The sequence below is a fragment of the Vitis vinifera genome, chromosome 1 (genome assembly GCF_030704535.1).
Source record: "Vitis vinifera cultivar Pinot Noir 40024 chromosome 1, ASM3070453v1".
In the NCBI taxonomy this organism is placed as follows: domain Eukaryota; kingdom Viridiplantae; phylum Streptophyta; class Magnoliopsida; order Vitales; family Vitaceae; genus Vitis; species Vitis vinifera.
The window spans coordinates 10,195,287-10,212,814 of NC_081805.1; the positions used below are offsets into that span (position 1 = coordinate 10,195,287).

General features: G+C 35.8%; 2 protein-coding genes across 3 annotated transcripts in view; one reads left to right on the forward strand and one right to left on the reverse strand.

Annotated features, from left to right (window-relative positions):
* LOC100251950 (uncharacterized) overlaps window positions 1–8,397 on the reverse strand; it is a 33,298-nt gene extending 24,901 nt beyond the window's left edge. The window contains exons 1-3 of one of the 2 annotated variants that reach the window (XM_010654594.3): window positions 8,219–8,397; window positions 8,014–8,127; window positions 7,816–7,934 (exon numbers count right to left, since the gene is read on the reverse strand). In XM_010654594.3, the coding sequence (XP_010652896.1) occupies window positions 7,816–7,934; window positions 8,014–8,127; window positions 8,219–8,320 (335 nt within the window). In that variant the 5' untranslated portion in view covers window positions 8,321–8,397. The remainder of the gene's footprint in view (window positions 1–7,815; window positions 7,935–8,013; window positions 8,128–8,218) is intronic. The other variant, XM_010654599.3, reaches the window with a different exon arrangement.
* A 4,169-nt stretch (window positions 8,398–12,566) lies between these two features.
* Window positions 12,567–15,049, forward strand: LOC100263979 (two-component response regulator ARR6). The gene is made up of 5 exons (XM_010654588.3): window positions 12,567–13,887; window positions 13,994–14,070; window positions 14,173–14,250; window positions 14,443–14,513; window positions 14,601–15,049. The coding sequence occupies exons 1-5, from the start codon at window positions 13,722–13,724 to the stop codon at window positions 14,872–14,874; spliced, it is 666 nt and encodes a 221-aa protein (XP_010652890.1). The 5' UTR covers window positions 12,567–13,721; the 3' UTR covers window positions 14,875–15,049.
* Window positions 15,050–17,528: the final 2,479 nt, after the last annotated feature.

Here is a 17,528-nt window from a genome sequence, read left to right on the forward strand (position 1 = left end):
TTCAGATAAGAAAAACAGCTCATCAAGAAAGCACTGAAAAATTACATATTTTGATATTATGAATTTAGTCTTTAGTTAAATAGAAGAGGGATGTCGGTGAAGGTTATCGTGGAGAGAAAGACCTTCTTGGTTAAGTTGGAAGGCGAGCAAGGAGGAACTTGGTGTTCGATCACAAAGCACAGTAGAGGCGCTGATTTCGTCTTAGGTTTTGAAAAGGAAGCAGTCGGGTGGATGATCAAACATTTGACGAAAGCCATAGAAATGGAGGGTCACCTAGGTTTTAACAAAAAATTCAGGGGAAAACGTTGTGCCCATTTGATGGAAGTTGGCTTCAACGACTATGGAAGGTTCATAAGGATCTCGAAGTTTGCTACCAAGAAAAGATATTGCTGTTTGATTATTCCAGAGGTCGAGGAGGGCAGAGGGTGGGAGAATATTAGAAGAGCGTTGTCTTCAATGTTGGTGGTCCCCTCGTCGAATACAGTTGAAAAAGGAAGGCAACACAGAGGAGAAGGTTTCTCACAAAGTCACGTGGGTCCCTTACATAGGTCTTTTGAGAAAGTGGTCAGTGGCGAAGGATCAAGAGAAGGCGGCATTATTTCTTTCGGGAGATGGGCGTGCGCAGTGGTGTGTGAATGCATTGAGGATAGGGTTAACTGGGTTGAGGTTGGCTGAGTGGTGGCGAGAAAATTAGGGAAGAAAGGCGTAGTCACGATTGTACCATTCTCAGGCGGAAAATGAGTTTTCTTCGTCGAAACAACAGAGGAAGCTCTCTTTCTCCAAGACTTGAGGAAGTTACGGGTTGAGGGAAGGATTTCAGTACAGATGAGAAGATGGTCGCCGAAGGAAAATGCGGAAATAGAGGGGAAGTTCAGAGGAGGCTGGATCGAATTACGGGGGTTACCATTTCACCTCTGGTCTGAGGTACACCTGAAGAAAATAGTGGAGCAATGGGGGACGGTGACTGAAATTGATTGGCGCACGTTAAAATTGTTCGATCTTAGCAAGGCGAGGGTAAGAATCGCAATGAAAGAAAGGTCAGTCCTCCCAGCTTTACTCGAGGTGACAGATGGGGATTGGGTGTTTACAGTTGCCGTCGTAGTGGTCGGAGAAGAAGACTGTCGGAGAGGTAGCGTATAGGGCGAGTCGACTTGGGAGGCCTTTGCATCTAACATGGGGACAGGTGGAGGAAGACGGGTGGAGAAAATCAGATCAACGGCTAGAGGAAGATGCCATGTCGAGGAGGATAATAGAACGAGGAAGGGGGAAGAAAGGGGTATGGCTGTGGTTGTTGCAGAGGGGACATGTAGCAAAGGAGTGCAGGCACAGTCGTTGCCCAATTTGAATTCAAATAAAAAGAATGTTGGGCTCGTTGAGAAAAAGGAAGGGGACGGGGAAAGGGTCGGAGGGCACGAGGCCTCCGCTGTTGAGGACTGTCGGGCCTATGAGAGGAAGGCCCAGACTCCATCTAAGTTTGGCTCAACAGTTGAAAAAGTGGACTGCAAATATAAAGGCCCGTCGGGGATGGGCCTTAGCCCAAGAGAAAAAGACCCAATGGAGATGGAGGCGTCGTCAGGAACTGGAAACGAGTCACCCGCAGCGGGAAAGGGGAAAATAGCTTCTGGATATGGTCTTGAGGCTCAGACCAGTAGTCCCGAGAAGAAGAAAACGACGATCGGTTCAAAGAAGTTGTGGTCTATCCTTCTCTCTCCAAGCTCTGAGCGTCGACAAGGTCTTCGATGTCGCAGCGAGACTCTTTTGAGCGAGAAGGACAAGGTAGACATCGATGAGAAGCCAAAAGGTGTGGCTTTAGGAGCCGATTACCTGGCGGAAAGAGGATTTAGTGCGAGTCCTCTCTTCTCTCGCCGTTATTCAAGGATCTGGAAGCATCGCTTTGGGGAAAGGGCTTCGACATCAAAAAACGAAGCGGCCCTGCACAATTTCTACTCCGACGAATATAAGGAAGGATTTTTGGGCCGAGTGGGGTGTGATCCTCGTGGCGCAACAGTCATGGTGTTGCCTTCTACGCCAAAAATCAGAGGTGAAGGGCTAAGATTTTTGGGGAATTATGGATTGTTGGCCGCGGAAAATCTGGAGGTAACCCCATCTTCAACTTTTCAGTCTCCCTCGTCTCATTTCCCCCCTTCTTATGGATCCATTTCTCCCTTCTTGAGTCCTGCTGCCCCCATTCTTCCCAGTTCAGACATTTAGTCTCTGAATCCTTTGGAGAACCGAGAAAACTCTGATTTTTTTTTCAAAAAAGATGACGATGGTACTGTGGGTCAAATTGGTGTTGGCTTCCCTAACCTCGTTTTGGAGGTGAACCAGACTGCTTATCCTAACCAGATGACTGATAGTGTTAACCCAGTGATGCCTAATACAAATCCATCTCCCAACCAGGCTACAGTTAATCAGAGTGTTTTTGCGGGTTCCCCAACAGGTGAGTTCCAAATAGAAGGAATTTCTCCTAGAAAAATGGCAAAAGTACGCGACGTCTTAAAGACTCTAGATATAAAAGTATACTCCAGGAGGAAGAGCAGATGTACCAAAGGTTTGTGAGATGAGTTGGATCTGGTTTGGAGGATTAGGGTCCGTGTGTTTAATCAATGAAGATAATCAGTTGGAATACCAGGGGGTTGGGTTCAAGGAAAAAGAGAAGGGTAGTTAAAGACTTCCTGAGATCGGAAAAACCAGATATAGTGATGATTCAGGAAACAAAAAAGGCAGAGTGTGACAGGAGGTTTGTGGGTAGTGTGTGGACAGCCAGAAATAAGGAATGGGCAGTCCTTCCGGCGTGCGGGGCTTCGGGGGGGATTTTGGTCATTTGGGACTCTAAAAAATTGCACAGTGAGGAGGTGGTATTAGGTTCCTTTTCGGTCTCAGTCAAGTTCGCAGTGGATGGAAGCGAACAGTTTTGGTTATCAGTTGTCTATGGCCCAAATAGCACAGCACTTAGAAAGGATTTTTGGGTGGAGCTTTCAGACATTTTTGGACTTTCTTCCCCATGCTGGTGCGTGGGTGGAGATTTCAATGTCATAAGGAGATGTTCAGAAAAATTGGGAGGTGCTCGATTGACCCCAAGCATGAAGGACTTGGATGACTTTATAAGAGAAAACGAACTGATCGATCCTCCTTTAAGGAGTGCATCATTCACTTGGTCAAACATACAAGAGCATCCCGTGTGCAAGAGATTAGACCGTTTTCTCTACTCAAATGAGTGGGAACAATTATTCCCACAAAGTCTTCAAGAAGTTCTTCCTAGATGGACGTCGGATCATTGGCCGATAGTCTTGGAAACCAATCCGTTCAAGTGGGGCCCAACACCATTTAGGTTTGAGAATATGTGGTTACATCATCCAAGTTTTAAGGAGAGCTTTGGAAGTTGGTGGAGGGAGTTTCAAGGAGATGGGTGGGAAGGTTACAAGTTCATGAGGAAACTTCAATTCCTTAAGGCCAAATTGAAAGAGTGGAATAAGAATTCTTTTGGTGACCTAATTGAAAGGAAAAAAAGCATTTTGTTAGATATAGCTAACTTTGACTCCATGGAGCAAGAAGGGGGTCTCTCCCCTGAACTTTTAATCCAAAAAGCCGTAAGGAAAGGGGAGTTAGAGGAGTTGATCTTGAGGGAAGAAATTCATTGGAGACAAAAAGCTAGGGTGAAATGGGTTAAAGAAGGGGATTGTAATTCAAAATTTTTCCATAAAGTGACTAATGACAGGAGAAATAGAAAATTTATCAAGGTGTTGGAGAATGAAAGAGGCTTGGTGATGGATAATTTAGAGAGCATCAAAGAGGAGATCTTAAGGTATTTTGAAAAGCTCTATGCTAGTCCTTCCGGAGAATCTTGGAGAGTTGAAGGCTTAGATTGGTCTCCTATATCTAGAGAGAGTGTGTCTAGGTTGGAATCCTCTTTTACTGAAGAAGAGATTTCTAAGGCCATTTTTCAGATGGATATGGATAAAGCACCGGGGCCTGATGGATTTACTATTGCAGTGTTTCAAGATTGTTGGGATGTGATTAAGGAGGACTTAGTGAGAGTGTTCGATGAGTTTCACAAGAGTGGGATAATTAATCAAAGCACTAATGCGTCCTTCATAGTTCTGTTACCTAAAAAAAGTATGGCAAAGAAGATATCAGACTATAGACCCATTAGCTTGATCACAAGTCTTTACAAGATTATAGTCAAAGTGTTAGCAGGGCGTCTAAGAGGGATACTTCATGAAACTATCCATTCCACTCAGGGAGCTTTTGTTCAAGGGAGACAAATTTTGGACGCAGTCCTCATAGCCAATGAGATAGTGGATGAGAAAAAACAATCAGGGGAGGAAGGAGTTGTCTTTAAAATTGACTTTGAAAAGGCTTATGACCATGTGAGTTGGGATTTTTTGGACCATGTGATGGAGAAGAAGGGGTTCAATCCTAGATGGAGGAAATGGATAAGAGGCTGTTTGTCCTCGGTGTCTTTTGCAATTCTAGTGAATGGAAATGCTAAAGGGTGGATTAAGGCATCTAGAGATTTAAGACAAGGAGACCCTTTATCCCCCTTTTTGTTCACCATAGTAGCAGATGTATTGAGCAGGATGTTATTGAGAGTAAAGGAAAAAAATGTATTTGAGGGTTTCAGGGTGGGTAGGAACGGAACAAGGGTGTCCCATTTACAATTTGCAGATGACACCATTTTCTTCTCTAGTACTCGAGAAGAGGACTTGCTAACTCTCAAGAGCGTTTTGCTAGTGTTTGGGCATGTTTCTGGGCTGAAGGTTAACCTTGACAAAAGTAATATTTATGGCATTAACCTCGGACAAGATCATCTTCATAGGTTGGCCGAGTTGCTTGATTGCAAGGCTTCTGGGTGGCCCATACTCTACCTGGGTCTTCCTCTGGGTGGGAATCCCAAGTCCGGTAGCTTCTAGGACCCTGTGATTGAGAGGATCTCGAGCAGATTAGATGGGTGGCAAAAGGCGTATTTATCTTTTGGAGGCAGGATAACTCTCATTCAATCTTGTCTCACTCATATGCCTCGTTACTTCCTTTCCTTGTTTAAGATTCCCGCCTCTATGACAGTAAGAATTGAGAGGTTGCAAAGAGATTTTTTATGGTCTGGGGTTAGGGAAGGCAAAAGAGATCATCTAGTTAGTTGGGATGTAGTGTGTAAATCGAAGATGAAAGAGGGTTTGGGCCTCGGAAGGATTTCCTTACGAAATTCCGCTCTCTTAGGGAAATGGTTATGGAGGTATCCCAAGGAGGGTTCAGCGTTGTGGCATCAGGTCATTTTAAGCATTTATGGATCACACTCTAATGGTTGGGACGCCAACATTGTTGTTAGATGGTCACATCGTTGTCCTTGGAAGGCTATTGCACAAGTTTTCCAAGATTTTTCCAAGTTTACTCGGTTCATGGTAGGAGATGGGGAAAGAATTCGGTTCTGGGAAGACTTGTGGTGGGGGGATCAACCTCTGGGGGTCCGTTTTCCAAGACTACTTAGAGTAGTCATGGATAAAAACATTCCTATTTCTTCATTTCTCGGATCCGCTCGCCCCTTCTCTTGGAACTTTAACTTCCGTCGTAACCTTTCCGATTCCGAGATAGAAGATTTAGAAAGTCTCATGCGGTCTTTTGATCATATACATTTATCACCTTCGATTCCAGATAAGAGATCTTGGTCTTTATCTTCTTCAGGACTTTTCACAGTCAAATCTTTCTTTCTTGCCTTATCCCAAATTTCTGGTTTGCCTTCAGTTTTCCCTACCAAGTTAGTCTGGAATTCTCAAGTCCCTTTCAAAATCAAGTCCTTTGTCTGGTTAGTGGCTCACAAGAAGGTAAATACTAACGACATGTTACAGTTGAGAAGACCCTACAAAGCACTTAGTCCCGACATTTGCATGTTGTGCATGAAGCAGGGAGAAACAGTAGATTATCTTTTTCTTCATTGTCCTTTGACGATGGGGTTGTGGTACAGATTATTTCAATTGACAAAGATAGATTGGGTCCCTCCTAGGAGCATCTTTGACATGCTATCTACCAATTTTAATGGTTTTGGATATTCTAAGAGAGGGATTGTATTATGGCAAGCTACGTGCATTGCTTTATTATGGGTGGTGTGGCGGGAAAGAAATGCAAGGATTTTTGAGGATAAAACAAGGAATTCAGAGAACCTTTGGGACATGATTCATTTCCTTGCTTCTCTTTGGGTTTCTTGTTCTAAGGTTTTTAAGGGGATTCCCCTTAATGTGATACACCTTGATTGGTTAGCGGCATGCAACTCCATTGGGTTGGCCTAACTTATAGCAGTTGTCTGTACCTACTTTGTATTTTCTCGCATTTGTTTCATTGTAGTTTTGTTTTTCTTGGGTGGGAGGATTCCTCATCCTTCTCTTGTACTTTCCTTTATATTAATATATGCCTTTGTCGTTTCCTATCAAAAAAAAAAAAAAAAAAAACAGCTCATCAAGATCCAGGTCATTTGAATTTTTCAAGCTCATCTAGACTCTTCAAAGAGAAAATAGTCTCTGCAGGACAGGGCATCATGACTTTTCTATGCAAGACATCCATTTCTGTTAAGACAGATTTGACAGATTTCAAAAGGAAAGAAAAGCTCCCACTATAAGGCATCCCTCTAGCTCATCCTTATCCATCAAGACAACTTTTTCAAAAGAAAGATTTACATACTTAATACCTTCTAAATTATATGGACTTCAAACCTTCTCAAGACCTTAGACTTAAGAGACAGTGGAATCCCTTTGCTCCAATATAAAAGAAGACCAGCTGCAAAGGGAAAGGCATTGGCTACAAACTCAAAGAAAATTCTTGTAATATCATACTTAGTTTGTACCCTCTGCCTCTTCCTTTATTCCTTTTATTTCTTTTTTATCATCTTGTATTTTATATGCAAGACTTCCCAATACATCTACAAACTCTGGTTTGTTTCAATATTAGTTCCAACCAATATTTTGTTTTTGTTTTACAGTTTTTGTTACTGTTTTACTGTTGTAAGATATATTCTAATCTATCAAATATTTTATTAGATTTTATTACAGAAAGCAAACATCTCAAATGACTTTATTTCGCTTTTCAACAAAAATTTAACTTTTTGGATCAAAATTTTTTATATATCATTTACTAATTGACCAAGATCACGATAAGTGAACAATTTCAGAGTAATATTAATCACATGATATTGAATGTCTAGTCAAAACTTTTTTAGTATCAATGTGTTATAACTGTTGAGATTTATATTTAATACCATTTGTTATGACATGTAAAAAATAAATAAATAAATAAAAATAAACTAATTATTATAAATATGTTTATGAATTTAGCTAAAAGAAAAAATACTCCTTTCAAAAAATAAAAGTCAAAATCAGAATTGTAAGAATTGCTTTAATTCACAACAATTTATCAGTGAAGTTTACCAAACACTTAAATGCTACTTTTGAAACGACACTTTTCCCCATTCCATCACAGCTGAATTTATTTTAAGCAGAGCTAAAAGTGATCCTTTCTAAAGGTTTCAATAATGCCAAACCCTAAACCCAAAAGGTTAGGTCCACATCCAACGTTATACTTTCATTTAACCTGTCTCATAACTAATATAACATCATTTCAACACATCCAAGCCTGCTACTTCCATTACATTGAGCTTTTGTGATGCAATTATCTTTGTCTCCGGTCTCAATTCAACGTTATATACTGTGTTCCAGAAATTTAAAATAATAATAATCGTAGTAGTAGTCGTAGTGGTAGGGAAAAAAAAAAAAGATGAATTTGCTTTCGTGGTTTCTGCGAGTGAAAAAGAATATGAAGATAAGAAGAAACCTTGAATGCTCAAGAGAAACAAGGGAATCGCCGCAAGGACATTCACACATCCACATTCCCACCCGATGAAGACCCCTGTTGCTCAGGAAGGAACACCTACTCTCCTGCTTCTCAACAATCTTACACAAGCACACCAAAACAAGAACATCATTCACGTCCACAAAATGCAAAAGAAAATAATTCACAACAGATTATCACCCGAATTGTGGCCTCCGGAGTGAACGTGAAGGGGAAATCATTTAAGACATCCACAAGCTTCATCTGTTGCTCTAACCTCCCACACTCTTCTTTATGATCACTCCAGTGTGAAACCTAGCGAATTTTCAATTTCCAGTAAATCAGACATCAGTTTTGGGATATCGCAGAGTAATTAAACAATAGAGTTTCAGGAATTAGGGCAAACCTGGTGAGAAACGGAACAATAAGCAACGGCTCCGCAGCGACCACAGCGTCTTGTGGCGGGCCCAATGCACCTCCTTCCCGTTCCCCTTCCGGCACACTCCATTGAGAACCTACTGTCTAACTATCCGCCATCAACTTAAACATTATTGCCTAGTTCATAAGGGTGATTTGATTAAAATTGGTTATATCATATGTCTGGGTTAAGGTAAGGCCTCCGTAGGGTTACATGGACCGGTCCACAAACCCAGCCAGAACCAGAATTTCATGCTACAATGCTTGGCCCAAGGCCCAAAGCCCAAATTCCCAGTCCAGTCTATCACGCATGATTGAGAAAGTATAGCGTACGTTTTGGCTGTTTTTAAAAATATTTATTTCTTTTTAAAAATAAAAAATAGAAAAATGTGTTTAATAACAAAAAATAGATATATTCTTAAAAATATAAAATAAAGTAATTTCTAAAAACATATTTCAATTTTTTTACTTATTTTCTAATTGCTATTTTAAATAAAATTATGTAAGAAAAAGTTATTTTTTAAAAATATTTTAAAACATCAAAATATATTAATAGCATTTCTCAAATTTATTTTACAAAATATTAGAAATCGGTTTATTAAAAATAATGTTTTTAAATATTAAATCTTATTAGGTCCGATGATTTAAAAAACATTTCTGTTTTTAAAAACCCAAAGCACGAATATTATAAATTCATAATATTGTTTAGTCATTGTTCTCTATTTCCATATTTTAAAAATAAAGTGAAATATAAAATATATTTTAAAAAATAAAAATAAAAAGTTGTTTTTTGAAGGGTTTAGTAATTTCACAACGGAAATGGTAAAGTTTTATTTATTTTTTTCAACAAAATTTATATAAGAACATATTGTAAATTATTCAAGTAAATAAATAATAAATATCCTTGAATTAAAGAAAAATCATTATTTTCTAAATTAAAAGAATTAGAACTTATTAAAATTTGATGATTATTTATGGAAATAGTGATAGTACTAGATTCTTATTATCTTGCTCTTGTCTCGAGATGTGGTGAAGATATTCTTAGCAAGACCTATAAAAATATCTTATTATTCTAATTGTAACATGTAGGAAGAGTGAAACCTCTTCCCCTCAAATTGAAATTTTTATTTCATTAACCATTTTGACAATCACTATCTTATCCAAATAAAAACATGTGCATGCTCTAAAATTATTTTCCCTCGTTCTTGTTGATAATGAATACTTGTTTATATTCTTCAAAAGCTACTATGAATGGTTTAAAAGAATGATAACATGATTTAATATGCATAATTAGTGGAAAAAATTCATACTTTTATCTTAAAGTTACGTGCAAAATGACAGACTTTTGTTTTAATCTAAAATTAGTTTTTGATCATGACAAGTTTGTCACATATATTTTGACTTTTAAATATTCTTTAATAAATTATTATTATTATTATTATTATTTGGAGTCATCAATATATTTTTCATTTTTTTAATATATTACGTTAATAGCAAAAATCATATTCAAAACATCTTTTTCATTATTGAAAAAACTCATGAATCGATAAACTGTCACGATCAATCAATAATTAGTATTAGAAGATTTATTTTATTTCCCTCATTATCCTTAAGTTCTTTAGCAAAATTTTTCTCAAGAAATGTTAAAGAATACTAAAGCTATGAATTAAGGGTATGATTTGATTTTGTCACACTAAAAAAATTTTCATTGTTTAATTTAATTGAGACTAAATTAGGAAAAACTCTGATGGAGTAATATGAACTAAGATGAAATCAAATCATAAAGAATGCTAATGAAAGCAATTAAATTTTATTATTCCTTTTTAGAAATTTATACAATAATAAATTATGAATTACATAAAGAAATAAATAATAAATATCTTAAAATTAAGTAAAACGAATATTATTTTTGAAATGAAGAGAATCAAATCTTACTAATTGATTTATGAAAATATATATCAAGGAGGATTCGGTTGCATCTCTATCATTCTATGTTTGACTATTCTTTTATTCCTTCCATTAATGGTATTCACCACAAATTTAAAATAAAAATATATAGAAAAAAACTATAAAAAGTAAATAAAATTAAAAATGATATTTTTCTTCTTATATTTATGACCCAATATCAATATAAAAAATCATTACACTTATTTTTTTGAATTACCTTTAACTTCTCTAAAATTGTCATTAAACAAATAAATTTCAAATCAAATAATACTTAAAATATAAATTTATTATTTTTAAAACTTAAAAATCGATTTAATTAGTACTAAAAAGTCAAAAAAATCAAGAACATTAGAAAGTATAAAAAAAAATCATTAATTAATATCAGAAATTTATGGAGAAAAAAAATTGGTTTAAATGGACTCTATTATTTCTTTTTTACATAGAACTATATTTTTCCAATTTTATTTACTAGACAAATACATTTTAATTTAAGCAAGATTTAATTAATTGGCTTCATTAATAAGTCTAATAATTTTTAAAAATAATTTAAAACTCAAACAACAATATAATTAATTCTATAAACTTATAAATATGATTCATAATGACTATTATTTAATTTTTGCACATAATTATATTTCTATAATAAGTTTTTTCACTAGAGAGATGAACATCAAATCATATGAAAATTTATATTAAATTTAGTAATAAGTTTAATAAATTTTTAAACTTGAAAAATTGATCCAATTAATTGAAGATTAAATCAAAAAATTCTATAAGGCTCTAATAATATAATGAGTTTAATAAAATTTTAAAATAATTCAAAATTTTAAAAATTGATCCTATTAATTAGAGATTAAATAAAATCATTCCATAATATTTTGTCAATACAATTTATTTAAATAATTTTAAAAATATATTTTTAAAAATTCAACTTAAAAATATTTAAGAAAAAACAAAAAAAATGTCAAACAGACCCTTGTTTTTATAACTATTAATAGGATTCGGTGGTTCCATCAAATCTTAAAATACTTTCGCTTTAGATTTGAGAATTGAATCGCAAGCTTTTCATACCTTGGTGACTCCAGAAGCAGACAAGAGTGATTTCCGTTTCAATTTGGAGACAACGAAGGCAATGAAACAAACAATTGGAATCCTAGTTGCAGTATCATTTTCAAGATTCTAAATTTTTTCTTATTTTCCCACCGCTTCTCAGGAATCAAACGCGCCTCCATGAGAGGATATGGACCGCCTAACTAACATAAAAAATCATGGGGGGAGTAATGTCTATTAACGTTAATATTCTCGCAATATTGTAATTTGGATAGCATGTCCTCACCTTATATATTCTTTGGATATGGAACAGCGTTTTGAGAGGACGGAAAATGATTGATTAGCTGTTTGGTAAAGGGGGAAAGATCTCAAATTCCTGTAATCTTTCCAGTACAAGAAAAATACAAACCCAAAACGAAAATGAAAACAAGATGCCCCAGATCACACTCAATTTTCAAAAAGGAGATGCCAAATCTTCCAAGGAAAACGATCATTCACACAAGGTCATTTCATTGCTTTCCTCTCTTTAAAGCTCTCCGAAAAGGATGGTTTTTTTTTTTTTTTTGGGAAACTGATATCTGGGCGTGAGGTCTATGTTTGTGCCTGGACCTTCAGCCCCTTGATCGAATATGGAGCGTGGATGTAGGCACAGTTGAGTTGTCGGCCACCAACTGGACTTTCTTGGGCATGACTACCTGAGGAGTCTATGGAACGTACGGTGGAGGCCCACCGTCTCGATTGGTCTTTTTGGTAATGATGTAAAAGTAATCGGAACAATTTAAAATGGTGGGTCCTGATGCGCTGGGTTGAGGTTCTGTTTGACTAACTTAATCTGGTGTTTATTTTAACAAAAGATATCCTTCTCATAATCTTTACCCTTTATTTAACTTTGCTTTTCTTAATAACAAAGTCAACCAATTATTTATACCCTTTTCTTTAATTTCATATAAGATAGAATATTATAGATAAAAATTAATTTTTAAAAATATAAAAAATATTTTAAAAGGTAAAAATATCATCAACTTTTCTAATAATAGTATTAAATTTTTTACTAATAATAGTAATAGAAATTTATTTTTCTTTTTATATATCTGAATTTCTTTAAATCAAGTTAAAAACTTAAAATTTGAGATTACACCAATTATGGCTTCTTTATAAGAGGCGTGGAGAAAAATGAAGAAGCGTGATAGTGACGAAAGCATGTGAAACCTTTCCAAATTAAGGCCGGTTGCAACCAGAGTTACGCCATCATGTGGTCACCGAACACCACTGATCCACTGCCAAGTGCCAGCAACCGCACGCCTAAATTGAGAATGGAGCCCCCACACATTGCTTGTGACGATGGCTCACCTCTTTGCCCTTCCAAAACAAGCATCGGCGGTGGGGGGTGGGGGTGATCTAACCACGAACCCCATCGAATCCGTATTGGAAAGACAATTCAAGCCGTCTCCCAGATTTGATTTGAGCTTGTCTCAACATTTTGAATCCCCCAGCAAAAGTCCAACCATAAAAAGGGGTAATGCTGGTCCCACATCCAGATCTCATTGGGACTCCCAAATCTCCTCATTCTATCTCTCTCATGTTCCCTTCCCCTCTGCTAAATTCAATTCGGCGCGGCAGCTCAATAGCAGCGTTTCTAAGCGCGTCATAATCCAACAGCTGTCGTGGTCCTTTCCCCTCACAAGCAGCATGGCAGCATCCGATGTGGATCCTCTCCGCCCACTTCTCCCCTCTGTTTCTGTCGGCTTACTACTTAAAACTTGCCGTGGACCATGCAACAGCCTCTAACTTTAATCTCTTTATTTAATGTCTTGAATTGTTTTTTGATATACAAAAAAATTTAGATTTAAAAAAAAAAAAAAGGAAAGGTTAAGAAAAAAAGTCACTTTACTTTAAGTGTGCCAATCAAATCGAAAAGGCTGAAGTAAAAAATAAAAGAAAATGGGGTTAAAAGTTAAATACGAAGGAGGATGGTGGGTGAAGACTGAAGACTGAAGACTCTTTATATTCGTTGATGAAAGCAGTGGTCTGAGAATCCGAGTTCTGAATGCGTGTAGTTACTGTTGGGGGCCAAAGAAGGGCTGAGGTGCCGCTGGTTCGGGAGCCGTGTTGATCATTTCCAACAGCGAAATTGACGGCGTGGTCCTCCATTTGACCAAGGTCAACTACCTCTCATTCCCATGCCCTGCGATATTGACCAAAATCTCGTATCGCTAGAGATTTTGGAGAGGAAGGGTCGGACAGGTGGAGAGATATGGAGATCGCACCAAAGTGGATTTCAGAATCTGAGCGTAGCTTAAAATAAAAGTAGATTTCAGATTTCTTAGTGAGAGAAAGATTTGAGACAGGGACTCGTTTTAGAGAGAGCAATACACAATCGACAGAGACAGATAGGCCTACGCCGTATAAAAGCTAAACCACAGAATCACGGAACCCTGTTTTCATTCTTCTTCTTCAACACTTTTATCTTTTTTTTTTTTGAGTTGATTTTGGATATGGAGATAAGCGGTGTTCTTTCTCGGCGAAACATGCCGGACGAGATCGGTGGTTTCGATCTTTCACCTGGCCACTCTGAAGAAGAGGCTCATGTTCTCGCTGTTGATGATAGTCTAGTTGACCGAAAGGTCATTGAACGACTGCTCAAAATTTCTTCTTGTAAAGGTCTGTATATTGATTTTTTTCTAAATTTTTTTTACATTTTTGTTACGTTGTTTCGGTTGTAATACTGGTCCGTGATCCTAAATTGGCTTTTGGGGAAATGCTACAGTGACGGCGGTGGACAGCGGAAGGAGAGCTCTGCAATTTCTTGGTTTAGATGAGGAGAAGAACTCAGCTGGTCTTGATGTAAGAGTGATTACAGCAAAATTCAATTTTGATCTTTAGTCAATTTGAAAATCATTTTGTATGGAAATGCTTTACTGATTCTTTAACTCTACGTGTTTGTAGGGTTTGAAAGTGGATCTAATCATCACTGATTACTGTATGCCTGGAATGACTGGATATGAATTGCTCAAGAAGATCAAGGTTTTTGTCTTGTCCCCTTTTCCAGTATTTTCAAACAGCATGTTGGTTTGCATTTTTCTCAAGAAAAACTAAGAGAAAAGGAAAGGAAAAATAGAATAAAATAATATAAAAACTTAGTCTCTGATGAATTGAAATTTCTGATTCATGTGATTCACTTCTTTTAAGCTCATTCAAATTTGTTACTGTGTACAGGAATCGTCCACTTTCCGGGAAACTCCGGTGGTAATCATGTCATCAGAAAACATCCTAACGCGAATAGACAGGTCTATATCGCACGCTTGTCGCTGCTTCCCTGAGACATACCCTGTATTTTAATGATTTATTTTAATAAATATATTTGTTGGTAGCAGATGTTTGGAGGAAGGTGCAGAGGATTTCATAGTAAAGCCCGTAAAATTGTCGGACGTGAAGCGGCTGAAAGATTACATGACCAGAGAAGACAGAGATGGCAATGAGGGCAGAGGCATCAATAAAAGAAAGCTGGGAGAGGCATGCGATGTCTCTCCATCCTTATCATCATCACCACCGTCCATATCTTCATCATCCTCATCATGGTCAGCGCCATCTTCTCCCACGTCGTTAGACTCTCCCACTAGACGGCTCAAAACCTCCACATGTGATTAGATCATTCCATTCCCCATTCCCCACCCGGGAAAAAAAGCCTGCAATCCCTGTAATCCTTGCAATTACTCGCTGCCTTTTAACGGTTTTTGTTGCATTGTTATTTTTTGGTTTTTTTTTTTTTTTTTTCTTAATGACTGAGAGTAACCAATTTATAATACTGATTCACTTGTTAAAACGGATCCTATCCCTCAATCATAAATTGGACGGCATTTGTTGTAGTTGAATGGAATAACGGTGCAGTGGTTTAATTTTGGGGATTTGTGGGTGCCGTTGAATTGAATCAATAGATATGGTTTGGTTAAGGGAGGGTGGTGTGGGTGAGTTTGTGTGCTAAAAAAAATACTGGAGGATATGAAAGTGGATATGTTAGAGATGTTCCCTAATAGAGGGGCTGGGTGGCTTGGGGGCTAGGGGATAAAACTGCAGTGTATGCCCCCATTGTCTCTTTGGGACCCAAATGACAGCCTACACATATCAAAAAAGACCCTTAGACGGGAGCCCATAGCGTAGGGACACGATAATAAATAGATAGAAAGACAGGGCACTTTCAATTGGAATGCTTCTTTCTAGGTGTGGGGTTTGTTCCTCCTCTCACTTATTCTCATATTTTCACCTATCTATTCTGTTATGTTGTCATAAAGCACCAATTAGATTTAGATTTGATTACAGGCACCTTCTAGCATTCCTTGTTTGTGCACCACTACCAACTTCCATTTGTTTGGTTTCGTGTGTTCCCCTTTTACACATGTTCGTTTTAGCCTTTTTGGGCTGGGGCTGTTCAGGTATTGTGGCTCTAAATGTCTTGCTCAAGGCCCAAAATGGAGCCCATCGAAACTAAAATTAAAAAAAATTGGGCCTCCAATTTAATATTAAGTCTTGCCTTACATGCCCTGCCGGCCTCTATTTTCCCTATCAAATAAAAAGAGTCCATGCTTTGGTTAATGAGGTTTGTTCCACGTCCAAGGCACGTGAACAAATGGGTAATAAATCTAATGTTATATATATATTTTAAATTATTTAATAAAAAATATAAAAATTTTAATTTAGTAAAAAATAAAACAAAACTTTTAAACTTTTATGTATTATTAAGCATTTGTGTTTAAAAAATATTATAGTGTTATGACATCTCTATTCATATATTTATTTTGTAATAAACAAATCTTGAAAACAAATTAAAATTAATTAATTATTTTATTATTATTTGTTTGACAACTTTTTTCCTTAAATTTCAAGAAATAAAAAAATATATTAATCTTGTTTAAATATAATTTTTTTAAATACAATATTTCTAAACTTTTATTAAAAACTAAAATAATAATTATATTCAAATGAAATTTCTAACTCTTATCAAATTAAAATAAAAAGAAATTCTATTTTAATTGCAATTTTTTTTAAAAAACATCAAAATTAGGTATGAAATAAAGAGCATTTATAAATATAAACACCAAAAAAGGATAAACACACAATTTTATGACACATGCTATAATTAGAAAATAAATAAGTTTTAAATTAAAAAAAAAAACTTAAATTTTAAATTCAAATTATTGTTTGAAATTTAAAATCAATCTATCTTAATTTATAATTTTATATAAATAAAAAAAATTATTTATAGAAAAATAACATCTTAAAAGAGTGTTCCCACATTTTTTTCTCTTTTAAATATAAATTTGTTGATATTTACTTATTATTTAATTTCATAAATCGAATTTTGTGTGTATAAATTTTATTATATTATATTTATTTTTTCTTTTAAAATAAAAATAACAGTTTAGATTAAAAAAAATTATATCTCAATCTTATGTATTTAATAAATATTAATTTTACCATTATTATTATTTGCATTTGATAAATATTAATAAAAATAAAAATAGAAAAAGGGATATGAATAAGGTTTTCTATTTTTAGAAAATATATTATTTTTATCTAAATAAGTACAAGATTCTTATACCTTATAGTTTCCTTTTTCTACCCTATAAAGTATAATCATAGTCCATTTTTAATTTTTTTCTGTACGACATAATAAGAGTCTCGGTCCTACTTTGTTGTAACTGTTTCTTTATCCATATTTGTTTAATTATTTACAACACTACCATTCCCATATACAGCGAACAAAACCAAGAGTTTTAGACCGTCCCAATTCCAAAATCAATATTGGGATTGAAGTGGGCAATTGACCAACCACTATGAAAATGACAACTGACATCCAGTTACATGAACCACCCATGCTAGACAACTAGATGAACCATCTATGCAAAAAGAAGTAGAAAACGATCACGTTAATGTGAACACAACCTTATCCCAAATCCCGGAGAATATTTTTCAATTTTACATTAAATCAATGGGAACATGACACACGCAAAAAGTTGTATAATTATATATATATATATATATATATATATATATATATATATATATATATATATATATATATATGAGAAGGTTTTAGAATAGGATAAATGAACATGGAGCATTAATGGGGATCAAGTTTGAATTTGTTTTACCGTGGTCGCCCTCATATTCATAAAAAAATAAAAAAATAAAAAAATCCTCCAAACTCAATTGAGACTCATGTAGAAATCAAACTCCATCTTCTCCACCCAACCCCACCAAATCAAAGCAAAAAAACCCCACTTCAACCCACCACAACAAGAGCT

Coding starts and splice junctions, on each gene's coding strand:
- LOC100263979 (XM_010654588.3), top strand. CDS start 13,722: ATGGAGATAAGCGGTGTTCTTTCTCGGCGAAACATGCCGGACGAGATC. Junction 13,888..13,993: donor CAAAATTTCTTCTTGTAAAG/GTCTGTATATTG, acceptor GAAATGCTACAG/TGACGGCGGTGGACAGCGGA. Junction 14,514..14,600: donor ATCCTAACGCGAATAGACAG/GTCTATATCGCA, acceptor TGTTGGTAGCAG/ATGTTTGGAGGAAGGTGCAG.